Here is a 22,234-nt window from a genome sequence, read left to right as displayed (position 1 = left end):
AATTGATCCCGAAGAAGATGTTATAATTAAAATAAACACCTTAAGTAGTTTTGAAGATTGTGTTGAAATAAATTTGTTGCGCTAAATTTACCCTTGAAAGAGAAAATAATTGCTGGAAAAACAATATTATAATCAATTGTTTCCAGCTTTGTTCAACCTTGTACTTTTTCAAAATTATCTGTGTTAGTTTTATGGAATAACAAAAGTCGAAACTTTATCAAATTCCATTCACCGATGCCTTCTATTTTTCAAATTGCTTCATAGAACCGCGTTTGTAGAATAGTCATTTGTAAGTGAATATTAATGAAGCCTAATAAAGCCTACCATCAAATATGTTAGTATTCACTTGGCCCGTGGCGGTTCGACATAAATTATAGACATTCTCTTGTCGCTAATCGCTCGTTTCTAATTTTTGTAGAACATCTTAGATGAAAACTAACAGATAATTCCTATCTGAGTGATCGACCACCCCAAATTACCTTTCCTGCGCATGTTTCCTTCCCTGACCAATACTTTTCCCTGACCAAGTGATGGTGCTGTCAAAATTTTCTTCCTTGAGCATAATACCATTCCTGAAAACAGGTTGTCTTCCCTGTCCAAGTAACATTTACTGGCCAAGCTATTGGAGTTAACCTTCCCTGGAAAACTTACCATTCTGACCATCCTGACAAAGTTATCATTACTGACATAATTACCTGCCATGATCAAGTCACCATTCCTTACAAGCTTTAATCTGTGACCAAGTTTCCTTCTCTGACTAAGTTAACCCCTCCTGACTATTTTATCATTTCTAACCAAGCTTTCGTCTTTGATCAAAATACCTTCCCTGATCAAGTTGCCATCCCTTACCAAGTTCACTTCCCTGACACGGCTACCTGAACATATAATCTACCCTGACCAAGTAATCGTTTCTGTAAAGGTTACCTCCTCTAATTAAATAACCGTTCCTGACACATTTAATTTACCCTACATAATTGGCAATGGTTTTATCTTACGTACATATATCATTTTATTATTTCATCATTCTATAACGAATATTGTCATACCATTAATTGTAGTCTCTGGGAATTCACCCGATACTGGTGGTCTATCTTCTATTTGAATGAGAGCTACTTCTACACCTGCTTCAGAATGGTTACCTTCTTTGTAGATAGCTTGTACAACGCGTCCTATCTTATTATGTTGATAAGCTACACACTTCGGCTGGTTTACTATATCACTAGAATAGACATGTGGCGAGGCTATTTCCCCTTTATTTTCAACACAGAATTTCATTTCCTCAGGCCGCATCATTGCATGTGCACATGTTATACAACATAGTCCATACAACGGATGGTCAATGAATCCTCCAAGAGTCCCTCCAAGATTAGTAGACATTCCTGTATGTCTTGTAATCATACACCCCATTTTTATATTCTCATGATACTCTGTCGCCATTCCGTAAGGAAAAAATAACCCTTCTCTTATATCGACTGAAACACCGTCATATGTTGTTTGAAATGCATCCTCTTCTATGGGTATAAAACCTTTAACATACACATATAAGGCCATACAGCTTTCTTTGGTTAAACAGAGCGAGCTTGGTTTATAGTTTTTTGACCTCACAAAACTTCCAGATATTACATTTAGATATCTGTGGTGGTCCATTAGTTTGTCTGAGTATTTTGATATACATAGACTTAGTTTTTTGTGTTCCTCGGCACTTATCATCAGTTCCTTCTCCTCTTTGCTAGTACTTATGTCGATCCCTTCTGTACTTATATCACCGTAATTTCTTTTGATCATTCTGTATCCTATGTCATTCTCTTTCAGATCAAAATCCCACATCACAGTTACGACAAAAACGATTTTTCGCTCATTTTCCTTTTTGTATGCAGCATACACGTGAATAACATATTCGGGGTATCTCCTTTGTATTTCTTTGCAAATCGACTCACAATGTTGAACAACTAATTTGTCTTTTCTATTATACCTGTTGCATATTCTATCCAGCGTTTCTTGATCCATTATTCCTGTTACCATTTTGGATGTTGTACTAGCATTTTCCGAGATTTTCTCTGTAATGTTAAATACCAAAATGTACAAAAATATCAGAAATGAGATATTGATAAAGTCATTATTCTTAAATGCAGAGGTTGGCAAGTTGTAAGGTTGTGGCAGGGTCCTTCTTGATCATAAAGCCGACAAACTATCAAACAAGGGCATCGCTAGGCGAACGGAAGCATTATATGCCCGAAAGTGTTGTTGTTGTTTTTTTGGTTTTTTTTAGTAAGGATAGAGCATTTGTAAGACACGGGAATTAAATAAATTATAACCTCCTTCAACAAGCACTCCTCCATTTTAAGTTTTAAAGTAACAGTGACCTTGACCATTGACATTGTGAACCCATAATCAATAGGGGTCTTCAACCCAATATTGACAATCATCCTATGAAGTTTGAACACTGTGGGACAAATGGAACTTAAGTTATGCTTCAGAAACCACAATTTTCAGTGTATAGATCATTATGACTCTGACCTTTGACCTTTTGACGCTAAAATCAATAGGGGTCATGTATTGGACTTGGCTTTTCATCCAAAATAATTTTACAGCTGTACGTTAATTAATACTTAAGCTATTGAGCGGAAACCGTTTTCATTTTTAATGTAATAGTGACCTTGACCTTTGGCCTTGTGACCCTAAAATCATAGGAAGTCTTCTACCCAATATGGATAATCATCCTATGACGTTTGAATATTGTTGGCCAAATGAAACTTAAGTTTTGTGCTCCGGAAACTGATTTCAGTTTGAAGGTAAAAGTGACCTTGACCTTTGATCTTGTAACCCCAAAATCAGTATGGATCTTCTCCCCAAGATGGACAATCATGCTATTAAATTTGAATATCGTTGGAAAAATTGAACTTAAGTTATGATCCGGAAACTGTTTACAGTTTTAAGGTAATAGTGACCTTGACCTTTGACCTTGTGACCCCAAAATCAATCGGGCTCTTCTACCTTATATGTACAATCATCCTATGAAGTTTGAGTATTGTGGACCAAATGGAACTTAAGTTATGCTCCGGAAACCAAATTGCTAACGGACGGACGAACGCCAAGGGTTATATTAACATAATATGCCCGAAATTTTTTTTTTAATAAATGCATTGAAAATTTTCCGACGCTCGGTATTCTATGACAGCTCTATTTATTTCGTATAGTCGAGTTAAAAATGGGCACTTCTGTATGTTATTTATTTCGTTTATGGTATCAAAAATGGTAAAAATGAAATATACATAAGAAGTTCTTCATTTTCAACATGTCTGAGTTTCATAACTATTCGGCTGTATTTTAAGTATGAAAAACTACGCAACGGAGATTATTTGGCGCAAAGGGTACAAATTTTACTCAAGTTTGATTTTCTTTTGGATGAATGCAGCTTTATACACTGTTCATTCCAATCAAATGACATAAACATAACATTTTTTTATGTTATCCCTGGACTTAAAATTGTTTGATTAACATACTTTATGCCCGTTTTGGAAATTGTAGAGGAAATGTTTCCATATACCGAAAACTTACTTCTTGAATGTTGCAAGAGACTTTAATTTTGATACTTCTTTTAATATATAGATCTACTCGTATATCGTTTATTTTAATTTTAATTCCCTTTGTAGAAAAAGTATCCCTAACGCGACAAGAAAAAAGTCCATTCTCCGGCATATAAGCTTTCAAAACATGTATAAAAAAACTTTCATTATGATACTATATTCAATATATATATAATAATAATTTCTTTTTTGTTAAATAGTTGTAATTTATAACCATTCCTTGTGTCTTTTATGCAAAAATATTCCCATTATTTTACGCATTAAACAAATCTTCCACAGCAGCAAAAATACCTCTCGCATGCTTCTTTTTAAAGAAGCAAACTTGTGTACATTGTAACACTAGGTAAAACGAATATACAGAATATGACATTTGTAAATCAGATCATAGTATTTTTATGAGTTACAAGTAACAGAGGAAATAAAATAACACAGAAAATGTAGGGGAATAAGTGAATGAAAATACAGAAAAAATAAACATAACGCAAATAAGATACACAAGATTCAGAAGAATTCAACATTTACAATGAACTGGTAAAATTTTTAATTTTGAAACATCTGCAGCTTTTTTCCTTTGCGGTCATCATGGACTCTTCTATGTGTTACGTAAGTGCTATTCCAGGAAAAGCGGCATTGGTCACAAAGTATAAAAATGCGTGTGTCCTAAAGGAGAATACCATAGGCGAAACTAAATAAAATGGAAATTTGAAAGGAGATTATAGGTTATAAAGCCTGCATGACACAGAGAAGCTGAAAAAAGACTGAAAGCACCCTACTTGAAAAATGCTCCAAATTGAACAGAAGGAAAACACGGGCATACACAACAATAAAACATACTAACCACTCTTATCAAAACTAAATGGGCTGCTGTTAGATAGCTGTAAATTAAAAGTATAAAACAAGCAAATTCGTTGACTTTATATTTTCCGCTTAGTACTGGTTATTACTTACACAACAACTGGAGACATAAGACTTTTTATGCATGCACATTTCCTTGCCGTATTAATGGTTCCCAAAAAGCAATATTGCTCTATATGCATACTGCACAACTAATTAAGGACAATAACTCTGTCTTGAAGGGTCTGACCGGAACAAGGCAAAAATATGTGCATCTGTCCATGGTACTGATTGCTTCTATAAAGTTTCATTGATTTCCAGCCAGTACTTACAGAGAATGAGCGCGGCTTTATATGCGTACTGCATAACTAATCAAGGGCCATAACTTTGTCTTAAACGGTCTGACCAGTACAAGGCCACGATATGCGCATTTCCTCTTAGTATTGATAGCTCCCATTAAGTCTAATTGAATTCCAGCCAGTAGTTGCAGAGAAATGGCGCGGAAACTAATATTGCTCTACATGCATACTGCATATCAAATTAAGGACCATTAATCTAAGTTAAATGGTCTGACACAAACAAGACCATGACATGCGCATTTCCTTTTGGTATTGATAGTTCCCATTAGGTTTCGTTGAATTCCAGCCAGAAGTTGCAGAGAAATAGCACAGAAACGATTATTGCCCTATATTCATACTACATAACTAAACAAGGTTGAAGGGTCTGACCGAAACAATGCGATGATATGAGCATCTCCTCTTAATATCAAAGATTCCAATAAAGTTTCGTTGAATTTCAGCCACTTGTTGCAGAGAAGTAGCGCGGAAACGACTATTGCTCTATATGCATACTGCATTACTTATCAAAGGCCATTACTCTATGTTGAAGAACCTGACAGGAACAAGGCTAAAATATGTGCATCTCCTTGGTATTGATGGTTCCCATAAATGTTCGTTGAATTCCAGTCAGTAGTTGCAGAGAACTAGCTCGGAAACGAAATTTGGACGGACGGATGGACGAACGGGAGGACGGACGTTCTCACGGGACAGTGATTATGTGGCTACTCTAGTGTTCTCTCAGTTGTTCTTTTTAGCCGCACAAAAGAAAATAGCCACATAAAAGCATTACAGAATGAACGACTTTAAAGAAAAAGGACAGTTACCTATTGTCTATAGCCACATTATTACCGCCCCGTGAGAGCGGACGGACAGAAGGACGGTCAAACCACGCCAAAACAATATCCCCCTCCTGATTCCATAGTTTAATATTTAATAGACAGTGTTCATGTAACATTTTATATCAAATGGCTGAAACTTGGAAATCACAATTTTTCGTTGAATAAAAAGCAAAATAAAGAAAAAAATATGATATACTCCCATTAAATAATACAATTACATTCGATAAGTTGTTCTATTGTTTGTGCAATGGAATATGTTTTCCTAATGCTCTTCAAGATTGCACATCATGTGGTATCAAGATGTTATGTTTATCTTAAAATAGTTCTTAAACTTGTTTGAGACGGGCACCAAAACAATAAATTAACCTAAGTATACAAAATTTAAAACAACACTTGTATCTGTATCTGTTACTTATAAAAAGACAATTTAAAGTGTTAAAAGTGTTTTGAAATTACCTTTAATATTCGAGCGCCTGGAACTTGATTCTCTGCGGCATCTGAAATAAAAGATTTGAGTGCTATAGAGCGCAGTTTATACATACATTGCTTTTGTTGTTGTTGTTGTTGTTGTTGTTGCTTTTTGTTGTTGTTGTTGTTGTTGTTGTTGTTTATTAATTTATTTTTTTAGTTGGGGGGGGGGGCTTACACTGTTCCTCCGCTTTATAAGATATGTATTCTGTAAAAATTTTACTTTTCGCAAACTTATATTTTTTTGTACACATTGAAAATCGATCACATACTGAGAGAGAGAGAGAGAGAGAGAGAGAGAGAGTTTATTAAACAAAAGGTTACAACACATGAGTTAATATAGTACAATACTCTTATACAATTTTCAAAACAATAATCCAATGATGGGTTTTCAAACAGCAAATAAACGTTACAATTTTAACATGCATATATGCAGGCTATAAAGAAAACAGAGGGAAAAATAACATGGTAAGGAGAAAAGTAAGGTTTGAAATAATATCTGATGTATCAATTCGAAAGCTTTAAATACAAAGTTGCTAGTTGCTTAGGTGTATATTAATTTCATGTTTTCATAATTTCAATAAATTTCATTATTATTAGGATATTTCCAAAACTGTCTGTCAATGTATTTTATTCTTAAGTTTTTATATACACTACACGCCAGTAAAAAATGAAACTCGTCTTCAAAAGTTTTGCATACATAACATTTTCTTTCATTTCTAGGTTTATTTGGTTTGTGCCATCGGCCTGTTTCTATTGCTAATCTGTGTGCTGACAATCGGTATCTTGTTAATGCAATTTGAAAATTAACCACATGTATCTTTTTTAAGTATTCTTTGAAACCAAACTCTGACAATAACCTGTAAGAAGATGCTCGTGTTGAGTTTTCAATTGAAATGTTATATCAAATGTCAATCATCTAATCCCTGACCGATGTGCTTTGATAAAGCTTCTCCATACGAATACTAACGCTTGGAGATTGGAGTTATCTTCCCGTTATTAACCATAAAGAGTACATTTGAAAAAAAAAGTTATTTTTACCACAAATTAATAGTATGTCAATCTTTTTCATATGATGTTTGTTGTATGCATCGATGTTAAAGACTATTTCGTTTGTAAGCTTAAATTCTTTTTGGCAGAAAGCAAATTTAATCGAAATTGGTGAAACTTGTGTTATATTGTGTTTTTTATCATTTTTTCATAGTTTGTAGGTTGTAGACAAAGCGATCCAATTTTTCTATACTTTCATTTATTTGCAGATAAATTAGCAGTAAAAATAAGACAATGTAAGGATATTAAAGGTATAATTATAGATGGAGAAGGAAATTTGCAGATGATACTAGATTGTTCAGAAAATCTCTTAATACTGATTTAAAGTTATTAAAAAAGTTAACAAAATTATCCGGATTAAAAATAAATTTCAACAAAACCAAGGCTATTTAGGTAGGCTCTCTTAAATAAAGTACAATATCAATTAAGACACGATGGAAATTAACATGGAGTTTAAATAGTTAGATTAAACGTTTGATGATGATTTAAAATAAATGTTGACTAAAAAATGTAATGCAATACTTCCAAAAGTAAAAAAAATGTATAATTAACTTGGAGAAAGAAATATTAACTCCAAAAGGAAAAAAGTTGTTATTTAGTCAATATTACTTTATTTTTTACCAACACCAAATACTGTATTTTTGAAAACACTTAATGACTTATTTTTTCTACCTTGGCGGGAAGGAGGGGGAATAAAACAATCAATTCTTACTATAACATACAAAGAATGTGGTTTAAAAATGGGCGATATTTCAAGATATTTTATTTTATGATCTTAAACGGGGAGGAGGGGGAAAATAAAACAATCAATACTAACTTAAACTTACAAAGAATGTGGTTGAAAAATGGTCGATATTTTAAGTTATATACATACTTCAAAGATGAAATGGTTTAAAAAATTTGTAAGTAGTAGCAAAAGTATTATTAGTGTTATAAGCTAGTAAATACAGTATTTAATATTGATAAAGATTTTAACAATGGACAACTGTTTTGTAATTTGAATACTAATAAGATAACAAATGCTTTCTTAGAGGTTGTTTCAATAGCTTATATAGTGTTTGTAGCTAAACGTTGTAGCAAATATCACATATGCCACTTTGTACAATCACAACTTTGTAGCAGGAAATTCCGACATTGGATACAGTAAAAACTCTGAAAACCGGACCCTCTAAAAACCGGAATCCTCTGAAAACCGGACGATTTTCAAAGTCCCGTATTTTTTCCTTATAAGTTCATTGAAAAAATTCCTCTAAAAACCGGAACCTCTGAATTCCGAAAACCGGACGATTTTGTATGGCTACTAATGCTAAACATGTATACAAAAATCCTCTGAAAACCGGACTGCAATTAAAGTGTCAACTTTCTGTGTATTATAATGTGAACTAAAATATACTCCCAACAAGTGACATGTTCAATTACCAATTCATGGTCACCAGCTTTTTATCTATACAGGTGTGAAAACACTAAGTGTCAGTAAGTGTTTATTTCTTATTGGCAATTAAATTATTGCTCTTACATCATAACTGTGTCTTTCCCTGTATAGGTAATTTTTTAATGTTTTTGAAAATGTTTTAATTTGTTGTGGCTTTTATATATAAAGTGTCGAAAAGACTTGGAAAACTTTTGTACAATGATTCCTGTTTTGCATTGTATAATAAAGGAAAAAGATTTGTTCAAGATATTCTAAATGTAATGGGTAATTTTGTAGATTTGATATGTTTTGAAAACAGGTCACATACAAATCTGTGATTTTTTACAACATCATGGTTTATAGGCAATAAAATTGTACATACTAAAGTTTAATATTTTGATTAGTAACAATTTGCTTAATGTTCAATACCCTATAATAAGCTATTATTTTAAACCTATTTTAACTATGAATAACGATAAGACATGTGTTTATGAAATTATAGCTAAAACTTCAGATGTACCAACAAGGCAAGAAAGGAGGAACCAATGTTTTCAAGACAATAATATTAATCGGCATGTATCATTAATATACTAGTAGTTATTTTTTCAAATGTTTTAAAGATGTATCTATTCAATGGTTCCAACCAAGAATTATTCATAGAACTTTTGTTTAAAATGAAAATTATTGACAAAAATAGTATGTACATTTTGTAAATACTGTAAAGAAACACTTTTACATTTATTTTGGGAATATCAGACAATTCAATATTACCTATTTCAATATCTGAGAGGGAACTTATATAGTTTTGATGATGTTCTCTGTTGTAAATCATTCATATACGATTTTAATTATGACATACATGTATTGGATTTTTTTAGTATTGAAAAGATATAATAATTTGTCTAAAAGAAAATACATCTTGCATACATGTATTGGTTTTAAAAAATAGTTTGAAATAAGCATGAAATATCCATATAAATACAAATGTGACAGAAGATGAAAATAGATGTGCATTTCTAAGATCTTTAATTGTTTCAACTATACTAAATAAGTAAAATTTAGAAAAACTTTACCTCGTAACAGATACACTAATTGTTTAATAGAAAGTAGTAGTTTTGATTGTAAAATATTTTATTTTAAAATAGAAGTGTTTATTATATGACTGTATGTTTATATTTATGTACATCTATATATTGTGTGTGTGTTTGATATCAATTAGATTAATTCAATTATTATGTAATATATACATTGTATATTAAAGATATAACACCCTCACACCTATTACGGGGTAAACAAGAGCCCGGTTTAAGCCGATTGATGCTCCCCGAATAGGTTTTGGACACAGGAAAGTACACGTCTTGTAGTTTCAGAGTTATGTCCCTGGAAAATGTTCAAAGTGAAATAATTCCAAAATTAGGCAAGGCAGAGTAATTGCTCTTTGCACGGCACTTTTAATCAATGCGATCTATCAACCTACAAAGTTTCTTGTTGATAACTCTTATGGTTACCGAGTGATGTCCCGGACAAAGTTCAAAATGTAAAAATGAACAAAGGGCAATAACTACAAAATTTGGCAAGGGGGAGTTCATGTTCTTGTGCGCTGCACATCTACCCATTGAGATCTATCTACCTACAAAGTTTCATGTTGATATCTCTTAATGTTTTAGAGTTATTTCCTGGACAAGGGGAGACAATTAAAAAATTGGGAAAAACAGAGTTATGGTTTTTTGTTCTGCACTTTTACTCAATGAGATCTACCAACAAAGTTTCATGTTGATATCTCTTATAATTTTAGAGTAATATCCAAGACAAAGTTCAAAAAGTAAAAATAAACAAAGGGCAATAACTCCAAAATTAGGTAGAGTTATGATTCTTGTGCATTGCACATCTACCCATAGAGATATATCTACCTACAAAGTTTTATGTTGATATCTCTTATAGTTTTACAGCTATGTTCTGGACAAGATTTTTCTAAAAGGGGAGATAATCAAAAAAATGAGGCTTAACAGAGTTATGGTTCTTCTGCACTGCACTTCTACTCAATGAGATATATCTACCTACAATGTTTTATGTTGATATCTCTTGCAGTTTTTAGAGTTATGTTCCGGACAAAAATCCAAGTGTTAAAATTAACAAAGGGCAATAACTCCAAAATTAGGCAAAAAAGAGTTATGGTTCTTGTGCACGGCACATCTACCCATCGAGATCTATTTACCTACAAAGTTTCATGTTGATTTCTCTTATAGTTTTAGAGTTTCTGTCCCGGACAAGATTTTTCTAAAAGGGGAGATAATTCAAAAACAGGGCAAACTAGAGTTATGGTTCTTTGACACTGCACTCCCCCTCAATGTCCTCTCCCATTGTATGAAGTTTAAACAGATTATCTTCAAAGGTTTTCAAGTAATATTCCGGACAAAGTTCAAAGTGTTAAAATAACAAAGGACAATAACTCCAAAATTAGGCATAGAAAGAGTTATGATTCTTTGACACTGCACTCCATCTCAATGCCCTCTACCACTGTATGAAGTTTAAACAAATTATCTCTAAGGGTTTTCAAGTTATGCTCCGGACAAGACAACGGACGGACAGACGGGCGGACGTACAGACGGACAAGGTGGCCACTATAAGCTCTCCCTTTGGGGAGCATAATAAACGGGGTAACCCAGACGGGTCCTTAGAAATTACTCACGCGAAAAAAATTAAAGCAGCATTGAGCTTGAAAATTAACAAAAGTACTTAAGTTTATTGTAAGTAGCTAAAATGGACAAATAAAGTGTCATATATTTTAAATATATCTGTAGTAGTGATATTTTACATATTCAAACAGATCATTTTCTATTCAACATCATCCTATATAATATATTCCCTTTCCTTATTTTCAGTATCTTTTTCTTCTGCAGATATTATAGATATTGATTTTTCCTCAATTTTCGACAATTTTTTTTTAATTGCTTGATGTCACACAAAAATGCAACAATTGTAATAATAAATAATGATTATTTTTTATTTTGAAGGAGTCAAAGGAAAGCCTAACCTGTGGTCCTGTTTTGATTTGTGACTTTTTTGGGTAAGTGTTCGGTGTCCTTGTTTGTCATTTCCTTTTATTGTATCTTATATTTTATTTATGAAAGTGATAATGACTAAGATATAAATTAAAATTTAAACCTTCTATATTCCGTTAAAGCCTTTATGTTAATAATTAGGAAATACCTTTTACCTCATAAAGACGTGTTTTAACAGCCACCCCCATCTCCTTTTTTAGACCTCAAACAGTGAAAAAAATCCCTATTTAGGCCCCAAACACTGTTTTTCGTTTGAGAAATGTTGTTTAAAAATGTGACCACTTTTTCGGCGCCGCCTCCTATCAAAATGGTACATCAGGGTGTTTCCAGAAGGGGGATGTCCCTCTTCTGTTGGGGGGGGGGGTGAAGGGGTGGTAGACCTGCTCATCGCCAAGAAAATTTTGGACATGTGACAGGCTTAAAATGAAATAATTCGATCCTAGGGGTAACTAGTTACCGACGTTGAAAAGCCTTTTACTCCATTTCAATTCATTGAGAAATTTCAGCACTTTAAAATCAGTTTTGATGGAAGAAACAATGCAAAATAGTGAATGTTCGTATTTTGAGACGTTACCCCGTTGCCATGGTAACAGGAAATTTACGATTGAGCAAGCTGTTACAGAGGCTTTGGTCCAATTAACATTCGTGACACGTTTAATTAGTAATGAAGCAGTTTTCATAGTATCATAGCAGTTTGAAGCTCACAGAGTAAACGGTTAATTAAAAAAATAAAAAATGTCACAAAACAACAGTTTTTCACCAAAATTAGGGTACGTGTTAACATGGAAAGGCTAATTTTTTGGGTAATTCCAAGGAATTTTTTATCATTTTTTTGTTAAATAAAGAAATAAAAATTGTCACAAAACAACAATTTTTCACCAAAATAGGCGTACGTGTTAAAATGGAAAAACTAATTTTTGGGGTAATTCCAAGATTACTTATCATTTTTTATTCATTTAAAAAAAATGTCACAAAACAACAATTTTTCACCAAAATTAGGTGTAAGGGCACGTGTTAACATGGAAAAGCTATTTTTTGGGTAAAACCAAGGTTTTTCATCATTTTTTGGTTAATTAAAAAAATAAAAAATTTCACAGAAAAACGTTTTTTGACCATGTGTCGTGTTAACATGGAAAAACTTGTTTTTGGGTAATTCCAAGGGTTTTCATCATTTTTGTTAATTAAAAAAAATAAAAACTGTCACAAAAAACAACTTTTTACAAACATTGGTTTAAGGGCACGTGTAAACATGGAAGAACTAGTTTTTTAGTAATTCCAAGTTTTTTCGATAACTTTTTACCTCATACAAGCGTGTTTTGACGGCTTTTTGCGACCCCCCCCCCTTTTTTTTGAGGCCTCAAACAGTGGAAAAATACCTCATTTAGGTCTCGGACACTATTTTTCGTTTTAGAAATGTTGTTTAAAAGTGACCACTTGTTCGGCGCCACCTACAATTAAAATAGTACATCAGGGGGTTGCCAGAAAGGGGTGGCCCTTTTGTTTGGAGGGGGGAGTTGAAGGGGGTGATAGACCTGCTCATCGCCAAGAAAATTTTGGACATGTGACAGGCTCAAAATGCCTCGGGTCGATCTTAGGGTAACTAGTTACCATTGCTGAATAGCCTTCACTCTATCGCAATTTCTTGAGAAATTGCAGCACTTTGAAATAAGTTTTGATGGAAAAACACAATGCAAAATAGAGATTTATTTTTGCGATTTTGAGACGCACCTTCGTTTGCCATGGTAACAGAAATTTTACCAATGAGCAAGCTGTAACAGAGACTATGGTCCGGTTAACATTTGTGACAAGTTTCATCAGTATTGAAGCATTTTAATAGTTTCATATTAGTTTGAACTTGTAACTCCGGCTTGTCAATGAAAACGGCCATTTTTTTACAAAAAGCTCATGGCGTAAAATGTTAATTAAAAAATTCAAAAAGTCACAAAACAAGAATTTTTCACCAAAATTAGGTGAAGGACACATGTTAACATGGACAATATGCCCCCCTTCTGTTTTGGGGGTTTGAAGGGTGGGGGGTTAGTCCTGCTCATCGCCAAGAAAAAATTGGACATGTGACAGGCTAAAAAGGCTTCAGGTCGATCTAAGCGTACCTAGTAACCATTGCTAAAAAGCCTTTTACTCTATCTATAGAGAAATTGAAGAACTTTGAAATCAGTTTAAAGGAAAAAAAACAATGCAAAATACAGATTTCTATTGCAATTTTGAAACGTCCCCGTTGCAATGGTAACAAGAAATTTATAATTGAGAACGCTGTTACAGAGGCAATCGTCCTGGCAACATTTGTGTCAAGTTGCATCACTAATGAAGCATTTTTTAAAGTTTCATAGCATTTTGAACTTGTAACAGGAGGCTTTTTAATGAAAAGAGGGCAGTAACCATGTTCATCGCCAAGAAAGTTTTGGACATGTGACAGGATAAAAATGGCTTAATGTCGATCTTAGCGTAGCAAGTAACCATCGCTGCAAAAACTTTTACTCTATCTTTTGAGAAATTGCAGCACTTTGAATTCAGTTTTGATGGGAATAAAATGCAAAATAGTGATTTTTTCTAAATTTTAAGACGTCCCCCGTTGCCACGGTAACAGGAAATTTGTTACTGAGAATGTTGTTACAGAGGCTATGGTCCAGTCAACATTTGTGCCAAGTTTCATCAGTAAAGACGCATTTTATATAGTTTCATAGCAGTTTGAACTTGTAACGGGAGGCTTTTTGGATCTTCATATTACTATCAACAACAATTCTATTCACACGAAAATCTATGATAAAAGAGATGACTTTGACTTTTGCATAGTTAATTATCCACATTTAGATGGAGACGTACCCCATGCAACATCTTACGGGGTTTATGTTTCTCAGTTAATTAGATTCGCTAGAGCTTGTAGCAACGTTAAGGATTTCAACGAGCGGAATATTTTTATTACCAACCAGCTTCTAAAACAGGGCTACCGCTATCATAAATTACGGAAATATTTTACTAAATTTTACAATCGTAACTTTGATTTAAAATCGAAATTCAATAGTGATTTAAAAACTCTTCTGCGACAAGGGATTAGCCAGCCTGGTTTTTATGGCGATGTGATTTACAAACTTCGTAAGATTTTGGGTCATGGTAATTTTTCTGCTGTTTTACTAAAATCATTAAACGTTTTATTAAAAGAGGTTATGACCCTACTATTTTAAGAAATACTGCATGTTTAGTGTTCAACCCTTTTACAGTTGGACACTACGCTTTCCTCTTTTGATTGCATCTGACGGACCAAGTGGGAGACTCTATGATGGATAGTTCGTAAAGCCCTTTGGGACTGAATTGTCTTAATGTTCGTCTTCTGCCTTGCTTCGTCGGGCCCTTGTAGGTGATTTTCTTGTTGCTCTGTCTTCCTTTAGGACATTGAGTACTTTTGTTATGGTCATCGGGTTTATTTTTATATGTTTCTACATGATCATTTTAGTGTTTTACTAATTTAACCTTTTGTAACCATGACAACTGTTAGAATTTCACTTGGCGGGGATTCATTTTATTTACACTGTCTCGTTTATAGGAACATGGTGGGGCTAAGAGCGAGGTTTTGTGCACCATTAACCGGTTTAAACTCCCCAGCAGTCATTATTATGCTGCTGACCGTTCAAAGGCGGCGCCCCACTGTGTTCCTCAGATGTATGTCTATGTTGTTTCATACTGTTTTGGTGACACTTTTGCTTGTGTCCCTTGTTGTTTTCTCGTCTACGGTAAGTATCTTCCCCATTGCCTCTAGTTTTTATTTCTTTGATTAAACCAATTTCCCTGGTCTCCTGTCCCCTTCCCCTTTGTGGGCCTATTATTCTTTTCTTTGAATTCCTAATCAGTTACAAATTATTTATCATTTAATGATTAACCTGTCCGTCCTCTGTCTTTGCCCTGTCCTGTTTTTGTTTGGGGTCCGCCTGGGCTCCTTGCCATTGGTTCTTGTTGCTTGGTCATATGGGGGTTGCGTTCATTGAACGCCGCCTTTCCTTGTTGATCTTGTTTATCATATTTTAAATGAAGACGGCAATTTTTTTACAGGGTAAAATGTTATTATAAACATTAAAAACATTATAAATGTCACAAAACCAGAATTTTTAACCAAAATTAGGTGTAAGGGCACGTGTTAACATGGAAAAACTAGTTTTTGGGTTATTCAAAGGGTTTTCATCATTTTTTTGTTAACTTTTAACCTCATGTAGACGAGTTTGGAAGGCTTTCTTGCCCCCCCCCCCTTGACACAGTGAAATGTTGTTAAAAAGCTACCACTTTTTCGGCGCCGCCTGGCATCAAGATGGTTTATCACAGGGTTGTCAGAAGGGGGATGTGCCCCCTTCTGTTTGGGAGGTTTGAAGGCGGGGGGAAAGTCCTGCTCATCGCCACATGTAACAGGCTAAAAATGGCCTAAGGTCGATCGTAGCGTAGCTATTAACCATCGCTGAAAAGCCTTTTACCATATCTATTGAGAAATTGAAGCACTTTGAAATCAGTTTTGAATGAAAAGCAATGCAAAATACAGATTTGTTTGCAATTATGAAACGTCCCCCGTTGCCATGGTAACATAGTTTCATGGCAGATTGAAATTGTAACAAGAGGCTTTCAATGAAAACGGCCAATTTTCACAATAAGCCCATGGGGTAAAATTATAATGAAAAACATTAAAAATGTCACAAAACAACAAGTTTTCACCAAAATTAGGTGAAAGGGCACGTGTTAACATGGAAAAGCTATTTTTTGGGTAATTCCAAGGCTTTTCATCATTTTTTGTTAATTAAAAAGTAATAAATGTCACAAAAAGACAATTTTTCACCAAAATTAGGTGTAAGGTAACGAATAAACATGGAAATACTAGATTTTGTGTAATTCCAAGGATTTTTCTTCATTTTTGTTAATTAAAAAAAATAGAAAATTTCACAAAACAACAATTTTTCTCCAAAATTACGTGTAAGGGCAAGTGTTAACAAGGAAAAACTAGTTTTTTGGTAATGAAAAGGTTTTTCATCATTTGTTGTATATTACAAAAAAATGTCCCAAAATAACAATTTTCACCAAAATTAGGTATAAGAGCACATCTTAACATGGAAAAACTAGTTTCGGGGTAATTGCAAGGTTTTCATCATTTTTTTGTTAATTAAGAAAAAATGTCAAAACAACAATTTTCACCAAATTAGGTGTAAGGACACGTTTTTACATGGAAAAACTAGTATTTGTGTAATTCTAAGGTTTTTAATCAATTTTTGTTAAGAAAAAAACAATGTCCCAAAACAACAATTTTAACCAAAATTAGGTGTAAGGGCTGGTGTTTACTTCGAAAAACTAGTTTTTCGGTAATTCCAAGGTTGTTTATCAATTTTGTTAACTAACATGGAAAAAACTAGTTTTGGGGTAATTCCAAGGTTTTTCATCATTTCATATTAATTAAAATATGTCACAAAACAACAATTTTAACAAAAATAAGGTGTAAGTGCACGTGTTCAATTCGAAAAACTAGTTTTTGGGTAATTCCAAGGTTTTTCATCATTTTTTTGTTAACCCATTACTGCATGAGCATTTTGTTAAAAATGGTTGTTTTCATTGAAAAGTCTCCGTTACAAGTTCAAATTGCTATAAAACTATTAAAAAATCCTGCTTCAATACTAATCAAACTTGGGACAAATGTTGACTGGACCATTGCCTTTGTAACAACGTGCTAAGTCTTAAATTTCCTGTTACCATGGCAACGAGGGGCCAAAATCACTATTTTGCATTGATTTTTTCCATCAAAATTGATTTCAAAGTGCTGCAACTTCTAAATGGATTGAGATAGTGTCAAAGGCTTTTCAGCGTTGGTTAATTTACCTTGTGATCGATCTGGGGTCATTTTAGCCTCTCACAAGTCCAAGACTTTCTTCGCGATGAGGGGGACTGCCACCCTTCAAACCCCTAAACAGAAGGGGGCACATTTCCCTTCTGGCAACCACCTGATGTATCTTTTGAATAGGGGGCGCGCCGAAAAACTTTTTAAGCAACATTTCTTAAACAAAAACAAGAGTTGGGGGCCTAAATAAGACATTTTAACCATTTCAGTCAACAGAAAAGGAGAATGAAAAAAGCGTTAAAAGGCCTGTATATCGTGCAATGGGTTAATTAAAAAAAATACAAATATCACAAAACAACATTTTGTACCAAAATGAGGTGTTAGCGCACATGGAAAAAGTAGGTTTTGGGTAATTCAAAGGTTTTTCATCATTTTTGTTAATTAAAAAAAGTAAAAAATGTCACAAAACACAAATTGTTCACCATAATTATGTGTAAGGGCAAGTGTTAACATGATAAAAAACTAGTTTTGGGGTAATTCCAAAGCTTTTGATCATTTACTGTGTATTTAAAGAAATTAAAAATGTGACAAAACACAATTTTTTCACCATAATTAGGTGAAAGGGCACGTGTTAACATGGAGAAAATAGTACTTGGGTAATTCTAAGGTTTTTCATCATTTTCTGTTAATTTTTTACCTCATATAGATGTGTTTTGACGGCTTTTTGTCCCCCCCCCCCCGTCTACCATTTGAGGCCTCAAACAGTGAAAAAAATCCTATTTAGGACTCTTTTTTGTTTGAAAAAGGTTGTTAAAACAATGCAAAATACTTATTTTAGCAATTTTGAGACGTCCTCCGTTGCCATGGTAACATGAAATTTACGATTGAGAATGTTGTTACCGAGGCTATGGTCCTGTCAACATTTTGCCAAGTTTCACCAGTATTAAACCATTTTTCATTGTTTCATAGCAGTTTGAACTTGTAACTAGATGCTTTTAAATGAAAACGGCCATTTTTCACAATAAGCTGGTGGGGTAAAAGGTTAATTCAAAACATTACAAATGTCACAAAACAATAACTTTTTCACCAAAATTAGGTGTAAGGGCACGTGTTAACATGAAAAAAGGTTTTGGGTAATTTCAAGGTTTTTCATCATTTTGTGTTAATTAAAAAACTAAACAATATCACAAAACAACAATTTCTGTTTACATGTAAAAACTCGATTTTGGGTAATTCCAAGGTTTTTTCATCATTTTTTGTTAACAGTTTACCTCATATACACGTGATTTGACGGCTTTTTGACCCCCACCTTTATGAGGCCTCAGTGAAAAAAATGCCCTATTTAGGCCCTAAACACTGTTTTACGTTTGAGAAATGTTGTTAATAAAGTGACCACTTTTTCGGCGCCGCCTCCCATCAAAATGGTACATCAGGGGGTTGCCAGAAGTAGGATCTGCACCCTTCTGTTTAGGGGATTTGAAGAGGGCGGTAGTCCGGTTCTTTGCCAAGAACATTTTGAACATGTGAGAGGCTAGAAATGTCCTAAATTCGATTTTACGGTAACTAGAAACCGGCGCTGAAAAGCCTTTGAAATCAGTTTTGATGGAAGAAAAACAATGCAAAATAGTAATTTTTCGCAATTTTGAGACGTCCCCCGTTGCCATAGTAACAGGAAATTCACGATTGAGAATATTGTTACAGGGGCTATGGTCCAGTTAACATTTGTGCCAAGTTTCATCAGTATTGAAGCATCATAGTTTTTTAGTAGTTTGAACTTGTAACAGTATGCTTTTCAATGAAAACGGTCAATTTTCACAACAAGCTCATATGGTTTAAGTTTCATCTTTTCTAAGAATTGTTAAAAAAAAACGTAATTGCCTTGTTTCTCCCTGTCGTTATCTACAGTTTTGCGTAACACATGAGGTTCCGTGTCTTGTTTCCCAAGCACGTTCTTTGACAGTGTTCTCTGAAAATAACGTAAGATAAACATGTCAAGCTATTTTTCATATATCACAGAGATAATTTCATCTTAGTTTTTCTATATTTTGCGTGTTCTTCGATGTTTTTGATTCACAATGTTTCATTGGTGCTAAATAAATACTGCTAAAGCCGGTGTAAGAGGGTGTGATATGTGTCATGCATGATTTCCATTTTAAACTTATCACTTTGTTTCCAGATTTACATTTAATTAGGTTGTTTTTACTCTACATATGATGTCAACAATAACAAAAGCATCTCTTAGGCGTGGCAATATATGCCCGAATGCATTAGTTGGTAATAAAGTTGTAAGTAATTTATAGTTATCAAATACAATTTTTAAACAGAAAGGAAATACATTTATAAATTGTGTCCGGAACATGCTTTAATTCAAATATCAATATTAAGATCTATACTGATATATGCCAAAGACCGTTGCTTTTGTCATATGAATACTAAAAGATAATTAGATAAGCTACATAAACGATCTCCGGGAAAGGAGCAATAACGACCTTTGGAACATAATTTATTTGACATGTTGAATGAAGTTACTGTAACTAACCAAATATCTAAGTCTTTCGCAGTGTTAATCTAAGAATAGTTAATGCTGTTTTTCGTAAGTATAACGCTTTTATAGGCCTTATTGAAGATAAGTGGCAATTTTAAGCAGATGGTTTTCAGAATTTTATATTTAAGTCTTTTCTTGTCTAATGTTATCTACTGGTACATAAGCCTAACATCATTGAAATTCTTTTCAGTGAGGGGTACTGAAAGATTGTGCATTTAGTGAGGGGTACTGAAAGACTTTTCATATTCCTGTGAAATATATTTGAAATTTACCATATATTTAAGTGGAAGTTTGCCAAAAGATATATGTATGCCATTATCCATTACAAAGATAAGCAACCTTCAATGTAGTTGGTACCTTCTTTGATATATTTGTTAAACCTTTTTCTTTCTCTTAGGGAGAGAGATAAAAATTCCATGTTTCTGTCGAGTTTATAGTTTTCAATTTGAAAATCAGAAATTTATAAAAGAAATTACTTTTCACAAACATTTAATAAAATCTGATTTCTTAACCAACAAATCATGGACTTTTGTAATACTAAAAAAGCTAAAACTTTGCATTCATAGACACCGATTATTTTTTTGAATATGTTCTGTTCTTTACTTCTTTTACTGATTTGGCGTTTGTATCAAAAGAAACTGTTTATTCTACTTTTGATTTGTGACCGACTTATCTCAAAATATGCCAATTTTCAACGTAAGAAAATTACTTACTTTTAAAACTCCCTCTCTTTTAGTTTCCATTTTTCCTCCTGTCATCACATTCCTGCCCCATTGATAAAAAGAGGATACCAGTTGCCACATTATTTATGTTGTCTTTTACCAATATCTGTAAGCTACATACAGAATATTTGATATATAGAACATGAAGCCATATACAATAATTTTAAATTAGTTTTTCAGTCTTAATTTGTGTTTACTGAGTATCCACTTAATTGATCTATAGTCATGAGTATAAACTTTTGTATAGGTATTTTACAAAACTATACATGCAAATATATATGCCTCTTAACTTGCCTTTTGCATAATGCAAGTATATTATAGATGATTATAACATTAATTTAATGGCTAATTCTTCATCGGTCCTCACGAGCAGACAGTTGGTATAAAAACATGTGTATTGTTATCTATTATACTGGATTCTGATTTGTTTAATACATGTTTTAAGTTAAGGTTTACTTCAAATATATCAGCACATGTTATCGGCGAGTGTAAGTCTGTGAACTTTTTTCTACGTTCACATCTGACCTGTTGACATAGTTGATAATTTTTCAACTTGAGTGAATATTAACCTCTGATTAAAATACGTCTTATACGCCTGATCACTAGTTAAATCTTGATCAAAATTGGGACAATTTAAACGGATTGTAAGATTACGTTTAGCGTTGGATATCGTGTGCTAATAGCATTGAAAAACTTGAAAGAGTAAAAAAGTGCCAGGCTTTAAAAAAGATTCAAAGGGCCAAATTTCAAAACATGTTTCGATATTGCGGCGGATGCTCTGATCGTGCTTAAATATTTTTGTATTGACGGCAATGATGGGCCAGTCAAATATTTGAGCTTGATTTGATTCCAAAATGTATTAATCTGTGTGATTGTGATCGGATTTTGACATATCAATCAAGACTGTAATGTAGACAGGATCTGTAATATATTGACTCTCTATTAGTCAGCTACTATTAACATCTGGATTATAAGGTAGCGTACCTTCACCTGGCATCATTTCAATGGTAACTGTTTTATTATTAGTAAATTAATTTCAAATTATTCCTTCTTAACTGCCAACACAAAACAATAGTCAATGGGACAAAATGTAACAAACGATTTAATATTATATACAAGAAGCTAGTATATAAAAGATGACAGACTGAGGTGATAATAAACACCAATAAGTCAAGAATATTCCAAGAGTCAAACAATCCGAGACTTTGCACACTACTTAAATCCAAAGGAAAATACCAGGAAATATAATGCAAGAAAATCAACGACCTGATGAAAATGTGGACAATAAAAAGAGACTTAAGTAAACAAAACGAAAAGATATTTCCTGGAATTTTCCAGTGAACACTGCAAAATACATGAAAAGCGATCAAGTTATTGATCACTGCATCCAAATAGTCAGACATCTCCTTTATCTAAGGCTGGAAAAAGTTTTCACATTTACCGCACAACCGAAACAACGAGATAAACGACTTATGAACGTTAATTAGTATATCGATTGTACGCCGAATGATGATGTAAGCCAATCTCAAATCAAACAAAAATTACCAGCTAAGAGTCACA

The 22,234-nt window shown here is 33.4% G+C and overlaps 1 protein-coding gene across 1 annotated transcript; it reads right to left on the bottom strand.

The window, feature by feature from the left end:
• Positions 1-1,020: 1,020 nt before the first annotated feature.
• Positions 1,021-20,695, bottom strand: LOC132719627 (uncharacterized). Its single transcript, XM_060703429.1, has 3 exons — positions 20,666-20,695; positions 19,286-19,373; positions 1,021-2,057 (listed from the first exon to the last, which is right to left on the bottom strand). Exons 1-3 carry the CDS (start codon positions 20,693-20,695, stop codon positions 1,021-1,023), a joined length of 1,155 nt encoding a protein of 384 aa, XP_060559412.1.
• Between the last annotated feature and the right edge of the window lie 1,539 nt (positions 20,696-22,234).

This window comes from Ruditapes philippinarum, unplaced genomic scaffold (assembly GCF_026571515.1).
Source record: "Ruditapes philippinarum isolate M1 unplaced genomic scaffold, ASM2657151v2 ctg2953_1_1_1_1, whole genome shotgun sequence".
NCBI lineage: Eukaryota > Metazoa > Mollusca > Bivalvia > Venerida > Veneridae > Ruditapes > Ruditapes philippinarum.
This window is presented reverse-complemented; position numbering and strand designations above follow the sequence as displayed.